We start from the raw sequence: 20,350 nt of genomic DNA, 5'->3' as shown, positions 1-20,350 counted from the left end.
ACCAGTCTTCTATGACATTCTAATTTCAAACTTCACTACTACAATGGTGTTTTCTCAAGTGACATAGAAACAGGTGAGTCTTAAATGTCTCACTTGTTACAGAGCCATTTTTATATTGGATGTACTATCTTCTCACTACAGTATATATTTTCCTTCAGTTACAGACGTGGAAAAATGCAAACTCAGATAAAAGCACTGCTTTTGAGAACAGCCTAAGCAATACACACTGTTAAAAAAAAACACCCAAAACTATGGCTAATCATTTTATAATCTAACGCTTTGTGAGATTTTGCAGTGGTGGTGAATCTCCTGGCAGAGATGGACTAAAATACTTGGATAAGATAAAGGCACTTCTACTGCTACTGCCTGAGTGACTCTGATGTTACATCATATCTCCACAGGAAGTGGGGAGGTTAGTGAATGATGGGCTTGAGGGAAAATGGGGTTTGAAGAATTAGTACAAAGGTAATGTGGGGGGTTGGGAGAGCTTTTTAAAAAGGTGTCCAGTGAAGCAGTGTGCTAAGGGGAGAAGTCAGGCCTCAAGAAGAGTGGAAGAAATTGTGGTCCAGTAAAATGAAGTCTTGCCCAGATGAAGAGAACAAAAAGGAACACAAACTTTAGCAAAAGAAATGTAAGCAGACAAGAAAGGATGCAATTATTATTATTATTATTAGTAGTAGTAGTAGTAGTAACAATAGTAGTATTTGAGGAGCACATCATTTTAGACATAAAGACCATCACCAATAAAATATTTAATTACATTAGAAAGAGGAAACTGGCTAAGGTGGTGGTTGGGCCTTTAGACAACAAGGAGTAAAAGGTGTGCTAAAGGAAGACAAGGACATTGCAGAGAAGCTGAATGAATTCTCTGCATTCTGTTTACACAGTGAAAGACGTAGGGCAGATCACTTGTGCTTGAACTAACTTTCTCAAGAAGGGAATTAGAGGAAGGCTTAGACCTTATTGATAAATGGGAAACGGAAAAATCACTGTGTTCAGACTGCATCTACCTGAATGTTCTTAAAGAACTACAGTGTTAAATTGCTCATCTTTTAACAAAAAATATGTGACTTGTCCCTAAGATCAGCCTCCATATTGAAGGACTGGAAAGTGCCCATTGTGATACTACTTTTTTTTAAAAAAAAAAATCCGTATTAGGATTTATTAGGAAAGGGACTGACAATAAACCTGCCATTATCATAAAGCCATTGCACAAATTTATGATGCGATGGCACTTGGAAAGCAGTGTACTTGGAATATTGTCTGATTTGTTTTTAATTGTTTTCAATATTTTGAATTGTTGCGCCCTTCCCTGAGACCATGTGGTGAAGGGTGGGTGGTGGTGGTGATGTTTACATTTATCCTGATTGTTTGCAGGGAGATCAGACATCAGCTACAGAGCATTCACTCTGATTGGTTTGTGGGAAGACTAGATGGTGTTACATCATAGCATGCACTTCCCACTGCATTTTCCCATCATTTTCCTTATTGCAAAAAAAAAAGGCTGATCTTTTGGGGAAGTAGGTTTCTTGCACAAGATCTTCCCACTGTAATTGCACAACCTGAGTTTGCCAATATGTGATTGAATCCCACTCAGAAATAGCGACAGCCTTTAAAGGGATGACTATATTGGGTTGCAATTGTTGATATAGCGCATGCTTAGATCAAAATTTCCATAACTAATGGAATTCCTATGAATGCAGGGTGGGGAATTGTGAAATATAATATTTCCATTATGACACTCTAGTCCTCCGAGCAGCCTCTCCCATGAACATGAAAAGTCTGACAATTTTTGACATGATCCATGTTAGAACTAGTAAAAACAAAGCAACAATTGATAGCTAATATAATTAGTAAAACGTAAGCCGCTCATTTGCTTTTTCAGTTGCTCTTCCAAGCACTTTCACAGGCTTTAATTGACAGTTGTAATTTTTGATTGCATATCAAGCAGTATGCAAGCACATACAAGAATAGTTCTTTCCGAATAAGCATTGGCATTCAGACAGAGCCTATCTGGATAACCTCTCAGTTTCTGCTTGGCAGAGAGAAAATTACTGTATTTTTCAGCAGATCCCTCTGAATAGGGGTTCCATTCCTGAACTCTATTTGGGAATGCACTTGCTAGAGGGGCAAAAGTTATACCAAAATGCAAATGAACTGAGACACACAAAAGCCCCTTTCTTAGAGCTTGCTCTTAGGAATGCTAGCACTGAGCAATGCAAAATATGAAAGAGCTGCTTGAGAAACCTTTGCAATACAGTGGATGCTCGGGTTGCAAACATGATCTGTGCAGGAGGCACGTTCGCAACCTTCAGCGTTCGTAACCCGCAGCGCCGTGTCTGCGCACGCATGGGTCATGATTCAGCACTCCTGAGCATGCGCAAATTGTGATTTAGTGTTTCTGTGCAAGCGCCGAAACCCGGAAGTAACCCGTTCCGGTACTTCTGGGTTCGGTGAGGTGCGCAACCTGAAAACACACAACCTAAAGCATCTGTAACCTGAGGTATGACTGTATAGCTTTGCTACCAATTTAGGAATTAAGATTTCCTTCAGAATAATACTTTAGTTTCCACTAGACTACAGTGGTACCTCGGGTTACAGACGCTTCAGGTTACAGACTCCACTAACCCAGAAATAGTACCTCGGGTTAAGAACTTTGCTTCAGGATGAGAACAGAAATGAGACAAAACAAAACAGGGAAAAATATTTGCACTAAGGTGGGAAAACTTCAGGCTGCAGGATCTACTAAAGCTGCGAATCCATTAGCATCTTAAAATGCAGCAAGGACTTTCTTTTTCTTAATTTGGATCAAAGCTTGTTTTTTTTTGGGGGGGTGCATCAAAACACAACATGTAATAAAAAGCAACAGGACTGATACAGGATAGATATAGATCGCGGCTTACTTTGTGGGCACACTGCTTCCCAGTGTGTTGGGAGCACACTGGATGCAGAATAAATGAATCTATGATTCAAAGGGCTTACTTAGTAAGATTATAATTTCACTTTTTCATTTGTGGAGCCCCCAGAGGTGCTTTCTATTGCACATTCATGATTTATGCTCATGATGCTATCAGGGCAGTCAGACGTGATTCTGCATTCAATACTCTTTGCACCTGCAAAGGTTTTGGGGTGGTCACACGAGTCAGTGCATATCCCATAACTGCTTGCTGAAATCCTGTAACTTTTTATATCACAAATGTTCTGGGTTTATTTGTACCCCTCTTTTGTAGCATTGGGACAGCATCACAGAACAAACTAAAAACCCACCACTAAATCGCTATTATTGTCAATATACCCGTGATAAAACACTAGGCTGGAGGGGCCCTGTGCTCAGTGCAGCCGCAATTGCTTCTTCTGCTGCTGCTATGGTCAATTTATATACCATTTTTTTTAGTCCAAACCTTCCCCCTCCCTGTACGCTGTGAACATTAAAAATGCAAAAGAAAAGATACAATAAAAAGCATAGACTAAAAGTAGAATGAATAAAATATATAAGTCAAAACAATATAAAATAGCAGCCGTATAGTCAATGGTCAACATCATGGAAAAAACAGAATGTTATACTAAGAACTGGTTGCTTTTTTGGATGAAAAGGCTCTAGTTGTCTTGGTGGATGCTGCATTTTCACAGCACTTAGAACTGCATTGTCACAGAGTCCACATGATTTTGTGGGTATCAATACGCCGTATTTCCTCTGCCCCCCATTTAATCCCACTTTCTTTGGAAATTCATTTAAAAAACATACAACCTGCTGTCAACAACCTGTTCACAATAGCCGAATGGCCCACTATGTCCCTGTCTGGAAGAATGCTGTATCATTGTTGGGAAAACACAGTTTTCTCTCTGGCCAGCACTATAATTTATAACACAACTGCAGTTTGGAAAGCGTCGTGTGACCCACCAACTGGGACTGGTGCCTGGGACATTAATTATGTTGAGTAGCTGAGCTCCCTGACAGGACTTGCTCATGTCTTCCTTACTTAAAAATAAAATAAAATATTGTTGGATGAGTACTCCCTTGCTTAATAGCTCCAACGAGAGAATGTTCCTGTAATTCTATAAAACTAAAACAATCCCCCCTAAAAGAAAATTGGCAAACAATAGCAAGGCTATATTCCGTGTCACTCCAGAGAACTCCAAATAGAAATAAACCGGCATATGAAAAGAGTCTCTTGTCCATGTTAATGGTCTTTCTTGAAGCTCAGTCCTCTGCCAAAGGTGGGGGGGGGCGGGGAATGGGTGTGAGGGGTATGGCTATAAAACCCTTATTCGCTTAACCACATTCAGAGCTGCCAGTTCAGGTTTTTCACCTATTCCTGCTTTTAAAAGAGGAACCTCTTAAAACTCCCGCCTAGTCTGAACTTGTTATTGTTCTAGAGAGCTTCCATGGACCCATATTTAGAACACCTCGATCAATGTTTATTTAAGAGTAAAAGTAAATCGACAGTAGCAAAACGATGACTGCCAGACTGGCCTGCCAGAGTGATTTGTTTGAACCAATGACACATAGCCTGGAACTAATAATAACTCGTGAGGGGCCGGAGAGTGAGAGAGACGAAAACAGATAGCCTCAGCTCAATTTTCTGCCTCTTAGAGGCTATTAGTGGTTCTGCTTAGGAAGCCAAGGGGAAAAAAAACCTATATGGAACCATAAACTCTTCCACAGAACACCACAAATTTGCAGCTAATAAACCTACAGATGCAGTAAGATCAGAAATTGGAGCTGGAAATTTTCTGTTTAGTTTCATACTGTTTCCAGCCCCTTCCAGTAATTCGGACTGCTGCTGTAACTCTGTGGCAGTTGTTGCCCAAGAAAGCAGGAAAAGGGGTCCATAGCACTTCCAGACTTTTTGCTAGGGCATTATTTCTACATTGCTAGCTGATATTTTCCAATAATTTTGGCCGCCAGGAAGTGTTTTAGTGAGCACCTTTTTTGGAGTGGGCATGTGCCCACATCTGGGCAGTGCAAATATTATGGGTGCGTGCCACATTCAAAGAGAGCAAAATGTGAGGTATAACTGGGAGTGGGATCATGGAGTTAAACATTACAGAAATTTAGCTCAAGTCAAATCAGCAAGAATCCACTCCGGCTAAAATTTCCCAGGAAATTTCGCGTGGAGTTACATGGGAATCTGCTTTGACTCTGAAGTTGTTTTTACATAGCTAAGTTTTAGAAGTTGGTATACCAGGCTTGCTATCCTGGGATAACAACTCCCCCTTGAATTAAATAATTTTTAAAGGATATTTTTGCTACACACTCTCCATAGTGAAGTGGGGTCACTCTTATGTCATAATGTGATAAACCTCAGCATGGCAGGTGAATTAAGAGTGCCTTGTTCATACAAGAAATTGAAAGAAGCCCCTGTGCGCTTCTCAAATAAATTGATCCCAAAGAAAGATGAAGGTTAGGTTTTGATTGTGGTTTACCTGCATCATCAGCTTTCCCTCTTCATATGGAAAACGAGTCACTGCTAACAGAAATGGTACCATAAATTTAGATTTTTTTGCCGAGGAGTGGGACAACTGCTAGTGGTCAGGCTTTTTGAGGACAGTATTTAGCTATACGTTGCAACCAGTGAAAGCCAGATAGCTTAACACTGAGAGCTCACCCCTTCTCTTAACTCCCCAAACCTGGGATGGTCCTAGAATGTGACCACACTGTTCCTGAGAAGACGTTAGTGTCACTTCATAGGATCAAAACTCAGCTGTCTCTTCAATCCCCCCAGGCCTTCCCCTTACACTAAGCTCTTTTTCTTTAATGCTTCTGGAAAGTGTTTGTTCTCAGCTGTCTGTTCTGTAGCCGAGGAAGCTTCTGGATTCAATATGGTTTCAATTTGGGCTGAATTTATTTAACAAGCTAAAAGTAGGCCTTCGGGAGCTGGACTCTCCTGGGGGGTCCTTCACTATACAGATTCAGGAAGGATCTGTATGAATGAATGAGCACACCAGGGCTGCAGCTACAGAGGGGGGGGGGGAACCCCTGAGAGGACTAATTCCACATAATTGGGTGACGCTCAGAATGATAGACATAGATTAGGAAACCAAGAGTAGATCTGCAAGCACCTCTGCAATGCTCCTCTACAATTTATTTACTTATTTTGTATGAATAGTGCTCCCTTACTTTTAATGCATGTATATTGGTAAAATTGTTGTGACGTGGGGTTCGTGATTTCAGCTCTCTTGACATAATATGCTGGAGACAGTTCTCTAGTAACACTTCTTTATTAAAGCAAACAAGACTGAGCTCTGAGGAGAGGAAAGCAACATTTATAGGGACAGGGAAAGGGATACATTTTGGAGGGAACAATATCAGGCAATCACAGTGATGCCTTTTGGAGAGAACCAATAAGACAGAGGATCCAAATACAACAGCTTAAATGAACCAATAGTAGCTGTACCTTCTGGAACTAAAAGGCAGTTACTTTACCCTAATGCAAATACAGACAATAGGAATACAGATATAAAATCCTTTGACTCAATACACAACAAAAATGATAGTATGCCATTAAAGCAACCTCATGGGCGCTTTTTTATGATGTAATAGCCGTGAATGTTTTACCAGAAACACTCAGAGTGCCTTCATTGGCTAGATGCCAGTATGAATTATGGGAAGTACCATACGAAAGTCTGCAGATTTCTGTGTTGGCAGTAAAGACAAATCCAATTTCATTTTATGGTTTGGAGAGCATTGTGGAATGAATAGGTGAATCTAGAATAGGTTGTACATTGAAGCTGTCCTTTCTAAGACAGCAAGGAGAAGTTGACATTGAAAATGATAGGACAGGAATGAGCAGAAAGATCATGAAGAGCTTTGGTATTGCTCTGGCTTCCACTTTACTTTCCTCCCTCTCAAAAGCATGAGATTCCCCCTTCCTCCGAGACAGGAGGACAGTTGCCTTGCACAAATTACAGATCCACAGTATATATTTAAAGCACATGACATGATGCCACCATTAACATGAAAGCTGTCAGCAAGGTGATGGAGGCAAGTGATGGAGATGACTGAGCCAAAGTGCCCCAGAGACCCATGGCAATTGATTGCCTGTCCTTGTCAAGAGAGTAGAACAACACCTAGCTAAAGGCAGCAGAAACCGGAAATTAACTCTAGGAATAGAAGGGTGGAATTGTGCCAATTCAATTTGGAATGTCATGCCATTCATACAAAAAGGGGGTAGGGGTCAGGGGGAAATGAAGCTTAAACTGATACATGCAAACCTCTTTCATAAACTGCACAAATGATAGGGCAGATGATGAGCTATGTGTCGGACAACTAGGAATAACTACAGAATATGCACATTTGCTAAATCCCTTTAGTGTATCAAGGATTTCTAATGTGACCCTGGTTCACATTTGAAACATAGACATTATGCACCATGAAAGTTCAAACAGCAGTTAATTCTTTTAGACCTTAAAACCATAAGCAAAACAAAAATTACATTCCATGAGCATCTGTCAAATTCTATCAGTTACCAAACAACAAACACATTCTTTCACAGCTCATATCCCGGGGTCAGAAACTATAAAAAGTTCGATCAGATTCACATTCAGTGGCTGGCATTTTATACTCCAGGATATGACCTCTGGAAAGGCCTATTGAACTGCACCTTAAGTGGGTGGATTAATCCTGTTCAGTTCACAATGCTCAGAAAAACTGGAGAACTGGCACAGGCCAGACAGACAGAGCAGAATCTACTTCTAGTCTCCTGTGTTTCTGTTATTATAGGATACTTTTTCCTTTCTCAGATTTCTACCCATGTATCATTACAGTCTTCCTAGATCTGCACCCACCCTCTAGTTCCCGTTTCCTCCTCATCTTCTTGCTCTTATTCCATACGCTCATTATTCCGGCTTCCCTCAGTCTCTTGCTAACTCCAGCTCTTAAGAGGAAAGCTGAAACTTCAGCTCAGCTTTCATTATTTGGGTACGGTGCATTGTCTCTTTATAATACAAACAGATACATCCAATTCCCAATCTGCATGTGCAATTTAGAGGAACAAGCATTACAAGAATATCACACTTAAGCAGCTTGTATCTGATACGGTAAGGCAAAAGCTAAGATTAGAAAGAAAATAACATATCATAAATGATACTAGTCCAGACTGCAATCACTGTAATGTGATGACATTTGATTCCAGTCAGGATACAATTCCCAGGCAATGGAAGCCATGATCTTGAGATCGGTAGGGAATTCTGCCATACCACCCACTTTTTTTTGTTACATTATATGCTACAGAATTGCTTGCGTAATGGGACTTCAAACAGCATACAAGATTGCTGCCAGTGCTCCAGGCTTTAAATACCTCAAGTGTGCAACTTTTTCAAAACAGATTAATTGGTTAAAAACAAAATGCTCTCTTTGTCTTCACAGCCAGCTCCCCACAGCTTATTCCTGTACACTGCCAAAGCGCATAGCGCTACTGCCATTCTAATGGAAATAAGTCATAAACTGATCCATTCAAAAGCTCCTTATCTGACTTATCATCAGGTACACATTGTGTATGTCTCATTTAGTGGTATGTTTTCATACCAGAAAAATAACATTGCTACAGAATTAGAGTCTGCGTAAATGGATAACGTTGGCTTTGGACCTAATCAGTGAACTTGAAAATTGATTTTGAGGGGCTTTCTGGTCATTCAGCAAAGACGGATTTTGAATTTTAGGTCTTTCTAATTACATAGAATATAAGATTACAATGAAAGAATAAAGTTACTACAGTGGTTGTATATTGCAAAATATATCTGCTGATGGACGGCCACCCTGACTCAGCCCTGGACACACTGACCAGATGCTTGGAGGCTGTGGCTGACAGTCTTAGTAGTCAGTGAAAAGTTGCACTTGTCATGTTAGCCTATTATGTGACTTTGCTCAGCTTTGTGCCATTCCTCAGAGTCATATGAACAGATAACGTGCCTTTGATTGCTGATTTCTTGGGCTACGGTCCCTTTTCTTTCTTAGCTCACTTTGAACGTCAGCTGAGAAAAATTAATTCTCAAGCAGATTCCCCTAGTTTGTTTTGCATAAAACAAAAATTCAAATGTAATATTCCAATTCATTTTTAAACATTTCTGATTATGGATGTTATTGGATCTTGAGGCTTTTAAACATACACAAAAGTCGAGAAAAGTGCCCCCTCAAAGATAAAGTTCAGAAGCACTATTTGAAAATGTTTCAAATTAAGATTATGACATTTTCTCGAACTTTAAAATAGTGCAAAATTTTAATTTTCCTCCAGTTGCAACATTTCGCCAATGTTTGTAACATCGTGGGAAATAACATTTAAATTAAAACACCCTAAACCAAATGTACCCAAAACATTAATCAGAGGGCATACACATACTCTCCAACTTCCCTCAAAAAATAGGGACATTCTATAATTAACCCATTTTGAGCATTTAATACTGTTTTAATATGTCTCAGCATAGCTTACTTCATAACCCACTTAAATCTGGGCTGCAGCCCAACTGAAGTCCTGTTATTGCCAATGATGTGTAATCAGTGCTTTTCTTTTGGGGGGGGTGGTATGCAGGGGTATGCATACCCCTAAACATTTTGTGAATCTAAGTTTGGTCTTATTGAAGGGCAGTATTTCAGTATGAGTAGGAAAATGAGAGTACCCCTAAACATTTTTTTAAAAGAAAAAAAGCACTGTGTGTAATAAAGTGATAATCACATGTTTCAACATAACTGGGCTATCAGGATTGGCACAGCTTTTGCTTTGTTCTGCCCCACTCGATTTTTTTTTATTCTCTCAGTTCAGAAAGAGGAAAGTTTTGCTTTTGAAAAATGTACCTCTCACACAGTGGAGTGTGCTAAGTTGTTATGACATCCATGATCTTAGATATGTCAGTTATTAGAACTTCCTTAAGAGGGTGCTGTCTCCTTAAGAATCGACATCCCTGCCCCACACAAAGGAGCACACCTTGCGTCTGGCTCAGGGAGAACTTTCTGTCCCACTAGGAGAGCCGAATTGATAGGGCTGAAAGAACAGTGGTGAGGCCAAGACTGAAAAGGGGCTAGGAAGAAGCCTTAGGAGTGCAAGTGTTTGGAGCTCATAAAAACAAGGCAGATCACTTTAGCATGAATATACTATCTGGAGGGAGAAGGCAAGTTTCTTCTTGCTTGTTAGACAGAGGGTGAACCCATAGCTATGGTTTGGGGAACCTTCTTCAATCCGAGGGCTCTAATTCCTCCTGGGCAATCTTCTGAGGGCCACATGTCCTCTGTGGTGGGCATGCCAGAGCCAAAGGTAAGCTGAGCAATGAATGTAAATTCTGCCTTCATACCCTAGTAGGCCATGGGTAGGCAAACTAAGGCCTGGGAGCCGGAGCCGGCCCAATTGCCTTCTAAATCCGGCCCGCGGACGGTCCGGGAATCAGCATATATTTACATAATTAGAATGTGTCTTTTTATTTAAAATGCATCTCTGGGTTATTTGTGGGGCCTGCCTGGTGTTTTTACATGAGTAGAATGTGTGCTTTTATTTAACATGCATATCTGGGTTATTTGTGGAGCATAGAAATTTGTTCATTATTTTTTTTTCAAAATATAGTCCGGCCCACCACAAGGTCTGAGGGACAGTGGACCGGCCCCCTGCTGAAAAAGTTTGTTGACCCCTGCCCTAGGCTAGTTTCTCCACATGCTCAAACACACCTCTCTATGCTCCGTCCAGGGAAGCAAAGGAATTGTCAGAGTTCAAGGACATATTTCAATCAGGCAGAAAAGCTCAAGGAGGCAGCAAAGCATGGCCTGCAGGAGGTGTGGCTGGGGAAGAGCCCTGAGGGTTGGATAGATAAGCTTGAAGGGTATATGCAATGCAGCAATATTCATGGCTTGACCATCAGTGCCTATGGCAGGAAGAACTCTGTTCCTTGAACCTGCTATTTTGTGTGTGTGAAGTATGCTATTTCCTTTTCTTCCAATTCCCTCTCTTATTGCAATTTTACCCAAAACACAAACAAACCCCAAACCCTTTAAAAGATGCTTCCTTCTTTTACTTTTCTGGAGAGCCACATTCATCACTGCCCTCAGTCCTGTGCCCATAAAGCTTGGCGTCTCCTTTAGGTTAATTCCCGTGACTATTCCTCTGTTTTTTTGCACAGCATTCCATACGATAGCTTGAACTCATGAGATTTAATGTCAGTTTCGGTAAAAAGCCCCGGCAAGCCGTTTCAAAAACATGCTCATATCAATCAGCTTCCCGGAATAAAGCCTGGCTCTGTGACCACCGTGCCCTCGGGGTGCTTCAGTTTCTCCTCTGCATGCATGCATTGTGTCTTCTATCCCTAGGTGAACTGGCTAGGCTCCCTAATGACTTCCAAAGGAAACCTGCCAAACCGCACAAAAGAGAATGAACACGGAGGTTTCCTTATTTCTTCCTGTTATCTCACAGGAGAGGAGATGACTTAGTGGCAACATCAGGGATTGCTACAGGGGGAGATGGCTTGCCAATTAGTTGCACAAGAGCAATGCGTGGTGGGAAAGGGACCTCACTGCAGTTTGGCTACAAGTCAAGCAAGCATTCACCACTGCCGCCATGTTCCAGCACCTGCTTCATTCACAACTTGTGGGATGTGGACCCTTTTAAAACGTGCAATATTTATCCCTCCCAGGTAAAGAGCAATTCCAAACCACATATTCTTTACAGCACACAGGCAACAAGGGTGCTTCAAGTCAGGAGTCTGCACTATGTGTTAGCAATGTACCTAGCAACACCCCTGTCCCTTAGGGATGATCATCTCAGCGCTCTGTGCCCTCAAACTGAGGACAGCTGTGGTCTAAACCACTGAGCCTTGGGCTTGCCGATCGGAAGGTCGGCGGTTTGAACCACCATGACAGGGTGAGCTCCCGTTGCTTAGTCCCAGCTCCTGCTAACCTAGCAGTTCAAAAGCACATTAAAGTGCAAGTACTGTAGATAAATAGGTACCACTCCAGCGGAAAGGTAAATGGCGTTTCTGTGCGCTGCTCTGGTTTCGCCAGAAGCGGCTTAGTCATGCTGGCCACATGACCCAGAAAAACTGTCTGCGGACAAACATCAGCTCCCTCAGCCAGTAAAGCGAGATGAGCACTGCAACCCCAGAGTTGTTTGCCTTTTACCTTTTTAATCACATAGAAATAGTGGAGAACACCGAGAGAACCCTGTCGGATCAGGCACAATGCCCATCTAGTCCAACAGCCTGGTCTCACTGTGACTAAATAGATACCTATGGGAAGCTGGATAGGACTGGTATTCAGGACTGGACAGCAACTGGTATTCAGAAGCCTCTTTCCCCTGACAGTGGAAGTAGAACATAGTCATAATGGCAGGTAGCTATAGCTGTATCCCTCATGAATTTGTCTAATCCAGGTTGCTCATCATCTTAGCTCTGAGGCTGTGAGCATTACCATATAAACACCTTTCCCGCCCGCCTCCTTAGTATATCTTCTTTGCTTGTGATTTTTGCTATGAGATGTTTGGTTGGTTTTCATGTTACAATGCCTAGTAATAAAAGGAGAACATGAATATAAATTCTGGTGATGTTCTTGATATAGACAGAAATCAGGCAGGCAGCCAAAAGGGGAAATATTGTGATAATGGGTGCCAAAGATCATCACCACCTTTGGGCAAATGTATGTGCAGATTATGACAAACTGGGGGGCGAGGAGGCAAGGTATGGTGGATGACTGTGTATCTTAGCATCAGAGGAAAATTTAAAAATGAGTACAATGTAAATTGATAAAGGAAAGCAAAGAAGAAATTTAAGGAGCAAATTACTAATGACACAAAGCAACTAACAAACCTCTCTTCTTAAGTAATGTGAAAAGTAAAGAAGCAAGCAAGCAACCAACCAACCAACCAACCAACCAGGGGCAGTAAGACTTTTAGATGGCAACCAAGACATGAAAGGAGTAGTAAAGGAACACTGGGCAATGGTACAGAGGCTAAATGAATTCCTTCTCTGTGCTGGCCTTTTATGTAATTGGAAGATGTTGGAGATGCCCACATATGTACCATTGTTTTCAGAAAGGGCATCTAAGGAGATATGTCCAACAGAGGTGAACAAGGTTTAGAGCTAATTTAAAAACTGCAAATTAGAAAATCTATTTTTCTCTCCTTAGTTGTTGTTCTTTATATGACTTGATTCTGTTGTTAAAGCTAACTGGGTAAATAGAAAGGTCTATAGACAACTGAGACCAGGTGGCATTCATTTTAAAAGTCTTAAATATCTCAAATACTAAATTGCTGATCTTTTAAGAAAAGTATACAACATCATGAAAATCACCCTCTTTACCAGAAGATTGGAAGGCAGCCAAAGTTAACACCGTTTTTTGTTTTTTGAATTCATCCTAAGGGGATCTGGAAAATTACTGATCTGTCAGCGTAACTTCTGTTCCAAGTAAATTGGAAGAAAGTATTATTAAAGTCAGAATTGTTAAACACATTAACAAGCCTTGCTGAGGAAAATCAACATGGCTTCCACAAAAGGCAGTCCTGCCCAACAAGCCTTTTAGAACTGTCAATGTGCATGTAGGTAGGGCTGACCTGGTGGACATGATGTGGCTGGATTTTGTTTTGGGAAAGCTCTGTACTGAAGGCCCCTCTGTAAATTTAGGAGACACAGAGTTTGAGGAATGGTTAAAGAACAGGAACCAGAGGGTTGGAATAAATGATTCGCTTACAAAATGGAGAACAGTAAGAAGCAAACAATGGAGTCTCCCAAGGAACTGTACTGGGACCAGTGTGTCCACTCATATGCCTGCCTGCATATGTGAACTGGGCCAATATAAATTATGGAGGCCCCTTACCATATTGCTAGAAATTACTGAATTTGAGCACCTACAAGTCTTCTGAATTTCAAAAGCACAATCCTAGCAATATTATAATGGCCACTGACAGACACTGTGCTGATCCACATTTGTGAGGAAGTGTTTACACATAATAATAAAGAAATATGAAATACAGGGATATTTGAAAATATAACAATGTATCACACAAGGAACCTTTGCATCTTAGACATTATTTTCTTTGTGACTTTAAAAGAGAGGTTATATACACCAGAATTTGGCTCTGCATTAATGAAAATATATATGGAACAATGGTGTGAAATGCTCTTGTTGTTGTTGTTGTTGTTGTTGTTGTTGTTGTTGTTGTTGTTGTTGTTATACGCTCTTTACCCTAAGGTCCCAGAGTAGGTTACAACAATTTAAAATACAATGTTGTGGCTAAGTATAAGGGTTCCCCTATTGCACTATGGTATAAGTACAGTCATGCCTCAGTTTAAGTACGCCTTGGTTTGAGTACTTTCAGTTTAAGTACTCTGCGGACCTGTCTGGAACAGATTAATCCACTTTCCATTACTTTCAATGGGAAAGTTCGCTTCAGGTTAAACGCTTCAGGTTAAGTACAGACTTCCGGAACCAATTGTGTTTGTAAACCGAGGTACCACTGTAATGTTCTTGGATTGTCCTTGTTTTGATTTGATGGGGCTGAACTGAAGCACAGATACCACCATCTTTAGGACTTTCAGCCTAAACATTTTTTCTGATGTAAGTCATCCCATGTAAATAACACTGCTGTCAACACACACACACACACACACACACACACACACACACACACACACACACACTGTCTTCTGGGTGCTATACATTTTGACGCCCCAAGGGGCTGTGTGATCCAAGAACTTCACTCCAAGATATATTTTGAAATGTTGCACATGATGTGCACAAACTTAGATCGTGTGCACAGTACATTTTCCTGGCATACAAGGAAGAGACTGTAGCCTCCATGTTCTTATCAGAGACAGGTTTTTTGTGTTTTTGTTTATTACTGTGTAGACAGCAATCACTGCTGTCTGGGAAGTGCATCACAAATGGCTCACTTTGGATCAGACTGTTACTATTAATGTTTGATGTTTTATTATTATTTTTATGTGTGCTGGAAGCTGCCCAGAGTGGCTGGGGTGGGGTGTATTATTATTATTATTATTATTATTATTATTATTATTATTATTATTATTATCCACTTTCTCTCCTTCCTAAATGGAGGCTCTAGGAATGGAGGATATTATATATACTATTGTCTGGAAAACATAATTTCTCATATTGCCTCTTCCTAATTCCTAGCTCAGAGCTTCTGGGGATAACAGACATCCTTGGCAGAATTTCACATCTTGGTGGCAGCTTTGTCTCCTTGAATGACACTTTTATGCTGGGATAGAGTTTTGCTCTCTTTTACTGGCTCTTTCCCCATTTTGTCCTTCTTGTTCTTTTGACAGTTTGATTCCATCATTAAAGTCAAGGACTGTTTTACTGGAGTGGATGCAAAGGTCTCTGGACCTCTTAGTTTCATGTTTGGAATGCTGCTTTATCTCATTTGTTATTTTTTACTAGGCCATCATATAACAAAGAAAGCTGTTTCCACCACAGTAGTTAGGCAAGGCCTTTGGTCTTGGTTTGGGGAGGCAACATATAACCCTTGAAGTCCAGTGCAACTCTAGGATCTAGATATATCTTGCCTGATTCATGTATTATCCCTGTAACATGAGAGTTGTTTCCTCCAAATGTGGCTCTATGCTGCGCAGATAGTATCTGGATAGAGTACCGTATCCATGTATAAGGCTAGTGGTTGTTTTTTTTTACTAAAAAATTAGGTTTAAAATTGGGGCTCGTCTTATACATGGGTAGTGCTAACGGGTGTTTTCTTAATTTGGAGTCCCCCCAAATAGGGTTGTCTTATACATGGGTGGCACTGTGGTCTAAACCACTGAGCCTTGGGCTTGCCAATCAAAAGGCCGGTGGTTCGAATCCCCGTGATGGAGTGAGCTCCCGTTGTCCCAGCTCCTGCCAACCTAGCACTTCAAAAGCATGCCAAAAAGTGCAAGTAGATAAATAGGCACTGCTCCGGCGGGAAGATAAACGGCATTTCCATGCGCTGCTCTGGTTCACCAGAAGCGGCTTAGTCATGCTGGCCACATGACCCGGAAAAACTGTCTGCAGGCAAACGCTGGCTCCCTCAGCCTGTAAAGCGAGATAAGTGCCGCAACTCCAGAGTCGTCTGCAACTGGACTGAACTGTCAGGGGTCCTTTAACTTTTACCTTTTTTAGATGATGTTACATCAAGCAAATGTTGTCCCACACTGCCCAGCACATTTCTCCATCTCATTCCTTAGTGCATAAAGTCCAATGTGGTTGGGGAAGGGAAGTGGGTTTGTTGCACTAGTGCTCTGAGTCAACTTCAATTGCACAACCGGCATTTGCTGGGATGTGATAGAATCCCACCTGAAAACGGCAACGGTCTGGAAGCACCCACTGTCTCATCCTCAGCAGTTAAAGACATTTTGCTGAAGTTTGAGGGCTGTCTCACAGGATTTCTGCTGCCTTCTCCTGACCTGACCCAGATAGGCTTCCAAGCCCTTAGAGAGCAGGAGAAGTGGTAGATAACAGCAGAATATGCCTTGTGAGCACCCAGCCAGGTATTTCTTTTCCTTTCTTTTTTTGGCAAGCATTCAAATAGAGGGCTTGCAAAAACCTCAGTTTAAATACCTACAGAGACTCAATCTCTCTCAGGCAAGCAGCAGGATGCTTACTCACCCCTAGTCCAATCCCCCCTCCTCCCAAGTCTATAGGCTGGCATGGTGTAAGAAAGTCTGCTATGTAGCTTTGCCTGGGAAAGTTTCAACATTGACTTATTGAATTTTTCTGATTCCTCCAGTGCTGATACTATATCCAGAAAAAAGAGGCATGAGTGCCGGAAAGGTATAGCATAGCCATTTCCTAGCTCAGTTCTAGGCAGGGGTGTAGAAAGGGGGTGAGGGGTGTGTGGTCCGCCCCGGGTGTCATCCTTGGGGTGGTGGTGACAAAATGGCACACTGTGGGGCAGCACTTACCATGGGGCCTGCAGCACGCCCAAGCCTTGCGTCTCTTCTGGGAGTGACACGGTGGCTTGGGGTCCCGCGCTGCCTGAAACGGCAGTGTGGGGCTTGTGTCCGCCAGGCGGACTCTGTGGGCAGCTTGCTATGTTGCCCCCCTGCGCGGCTCACCGCCCCACCCCTGTGCGTGGATCACCACGGCGCCCTCATGCGCGGCTCGCTCCCGCCTCCATGGGCAGCTCGCCTCACCCCCGCCACTCTGGGTGCCGGAGCAGCTAGCTATGCCCCTGGCTCTCGGATGCAATAGCTGAAGAGATGAAGCCATTCTAGATCCTCTTGCAGAGAGATGGAACGAATACACAGAGCGTGACTATCCCATTCTTTCAAGAAGGATGATTTAGTGCTAGGTACAAAGAAAAAAGGAAACGACTTACAGAGTTTCCAAGCTGTGGAGTCCTTCAAAGCCGTGAGGTCCGAGGCTGCGGATGTGGTTATTATGCAGGTGTCTGCAGAGAGAAAGGAGATCCTTAGATTCTCAACATCAGCAAACAGATTTTTTTGTTTGTTGCCTAGAGAAGCACTGAAAGCTAAATGCTGCCAAGGGCAAGATGACCCTAGACAAGTGTTCACGAGTTCCCAAAGCACTCATGAACATGGCAGACAACTGAATGTATTCAAAATTAATAGGGATCATTGGAAGGGAGCATACCCAGTTGCTGTCTGTATGCAATATGCCCCAGTCATCATGACTACTGATGGGGGAGACTCCCCTATCTGATTTCAAATTGTGTGCTCATAAAATTAGTTAATCTGTACTGAATTTGGATGGGGTCCGGACTGGCTAATTTTCAAGATCTCCCCATGCCTTAATCAGACGATGTTGCCGTTGTGCTTCTGATGATGTCACTTGGGACATATTCAAGCTTGGAGGTCTCCTCACTCCCATCTCCTTTGCATGCCTCACCCCCCCCAAAAAAGCTCAACTTTTCTGTCCATATTTTCACATTTTGAAATATGGCAACCCTACCTCCCCACTGCCCAGAGATAGCAGGCTTAAGGTGAAGCACAGAGATCTAGTGGTCAATGGCAGTGTTTCTTCCTACATGCCATTAGCTGGCACTAATGTTGGGAATTGCTTTGCACAAAATAAAATAAAGTGTTTGATCTGGATTTTTATTTTAAACAAAGCAATTCAAGACCATGCTATTCCAGTTAAAATATAGAGTTTGGGATATATTCGCCGTATAAGAAATACGACCTGACATATAAGACGACCCCCGACTTTCCTGGGGAAAGATTTTCCTGGGTTATAAAGTAGTCTTATACGCAGGAATATATTTTTAATCTTTGTTGTCTGATATTTTGTTAAGCGGAGTAAGAAGGGGAAAGCCAGCTTACTTTGTAGCTGGGCTTCCTCAAAATCCTCTCCTACTCATTAAAACCCAACCCACAAAGGAAGCGTAGAGAGAAAAATTTGTCACTTTTAAGGGTCCAGAGCAGCCATGAGATCATTTCTGGTATGCTGGAATTTTGGCTGGCAGTAGATGTCATTACAGAGCAAAAAGAGGTGGCCAACTCACTAAGGAATATTTTTGATAAGCTCATGGCCATTATATTCTTTATGATGGAACAGAGACATATTATCCTGGTTTGTAACAGCAAGCAATGTTTGGGGCCGTGACATGATGTAATGCAGCCCCCAGGGAGATTCCACCCAGCAGCAGGTGAAATTAATGGCACCTTAATTATTTGTGTTTGGTCTGGTGTCAGTGAAAAAAGAAATCCCATTCCAACTGGTCTCCAGAACTGGAGGTTTGGCAGAGAGCAGAGTTCCATGTAAAGGCAGCTTGAATTTACAAGGAACAGAGTAAATATGTGGTGGTAAATGGAAGCCTATGACATCCCGGGATGTTTCTGATGAGCACTTAGAGTGTTTGCTCTTTTGCAGAAAAAGAATACTGCTTGCTTTTCTAAAGCAAGTGGGAAACAGGGAAAAGCAGATGCTTGAGAGAAAACTTGGATCCAGTCTAACTTTCAACTGAGAAGATCAATTTCATTCAAAAACTAAACCAGGAGATTAGAGCATAAAACAGTTATTCCTCCCTGACTGTAGGAAAGCAAAAAAAAAAAAAAACCCATATCCAGATGGTTTCCTCTATCAAATTTTATGGGGCATTTCTAGATCAGGCTGCCCTGACATCACCTTGGACCTTTACACAAAGATGACACCTGCAGTTTAAGTGGCTCTGAATGCTGGATCCCAGGCTTGGCAATCCAGAGTTCAAATCTATTATAACTAGTAACACATGACATATTGCCATATTTGAAACAATACCCAAAACTTGCACACTAGTAATTGGAAAGCTATGATTCACCTTTTGTACCTTTGATTAATTAGCAATAGGAATGGTTCTAAGTTAAATAAAGGCAAAAATGCATCTAGCAGACATTACATTTGAGTAGAATAAGTTTCCATCTGGGGAACACATTCACTCTGAACTGCACGCTCAGGTACTGAGCAAGGACCAAACACACATGAAATCTTACTCGCCCAAGCTCACTTGATCAGTGAGGGAGGAGGAAAAGTAGGTGCAGAGGCAGGCCAGAGGCAAGTAAACAGGAAAAAACGAACCAATAAAAAAGGGGACCTGGTCAGGAGAAAAGTCTGCTCCAAGTATGAAGCAAGGTGTTCAGGTTTGGACTATGATGGGGCAGTGTGAATAAGGAAAATGTGGGTTTTAAGCAATTTTACATGATGGCGTGAGTGAGCCCATTGTCTTGCCTCCCCACAAACTAATCAGATTGAATGTTCAACTAACAGGTTGTCTGGAAGTGCCCTTCATCCGAACACAGGAGAAAGTGGGACTAAGGCTGTAATCCTATACACACTTTGCTGTTGTTCAGTCGTTTAGTCATGTCCCCATGGACCAGAGCACGCCAGGCACTCTTGTCTTCCACTGCCTCCCACAGTTTGGTCAAACTCATGTTGGTAGCCTCGAGAACACTGTCCAACCATCTCCTCCTCTGTCGTCCTCTTCTCCTAGTGCCCTCAATCTTTCCCAGCATCAGGGTCTTTTCCAGGGAGTCTTCTCTTCTCATGAGGTGGCCAAGGTACTGGAGCCTCAGCTTCACGATCTGTGCTTTCAGTGAACACTCAGAGCTGATTTCCTTAAGAAAGGATAGGTTTGATCTTCTTGCAGTCCATGGGACTTATCTGGGAGTAAGTCCCAGTGACCTTAATAGAACTTAGGGCTCATCCAAACTTCCTTTTCTAAACACAGATTGACACTTTAAAGTGCCATGTGTGAGAGCTCCCCTCCTCCCTAGGGCTTTCCTCACAAAAACTTGTTCTTTACCACTGGGAGCAAAAGGCAGAGAAGGTGGCAGGGCAAAAAGTGCTCGGACATCATACTTGATTTTAGATACATCACACAATTACATCGTATAATTACATCATACTGAATTTTAGATAAAATACGACTTGGGGTGAGGGGGATGGCGA

General features: G+C 42.0%; 1 protein-coding gene across 1 annotated transcript in view; it reads right to left on the bottom strand.

The window, feature by feature from the left end:
* The window catches only part of LGR6 (leucine rich repeat containing G protein-coupled receptor 6), a 144,258-nt gene that overhangs the window by 24,293 nt on the left and 99,615 nt on the right, over positions 1 to 20,350 (bottom strand). Inside the window, exon 6 of the mRNA XM_035121513.2 lies at positions 17,283 to 17,354. Within this exon, the coding sequence (XP_034977404.2) occupies positions 17,283 to 17,354 (72 nt within the window). The remainder of the gene's footprint in view (positions 1 to 17,282; positions 17,355 to 20,350) is intronic.

Source organism: Zootoca vivipara, chromosome 7 (genome assembly GCF_963506605.1).
Source record: "Zootoca vivipara chromosome 7, rZooViv1.1, whole genome shotgun sequence".
Classification (NCBI taxonomy): domain Eukaryota; kingdom Metazoa; phylum Chordata; class Lepidosauria; order Squamata; family Lacertidae; genus Zootoca; species Zootoca vivipara.
Note: the sequence above shows the minus strand (reverse complement) of the source record. Positions and strands in the feature narration are given on the sequence as shown.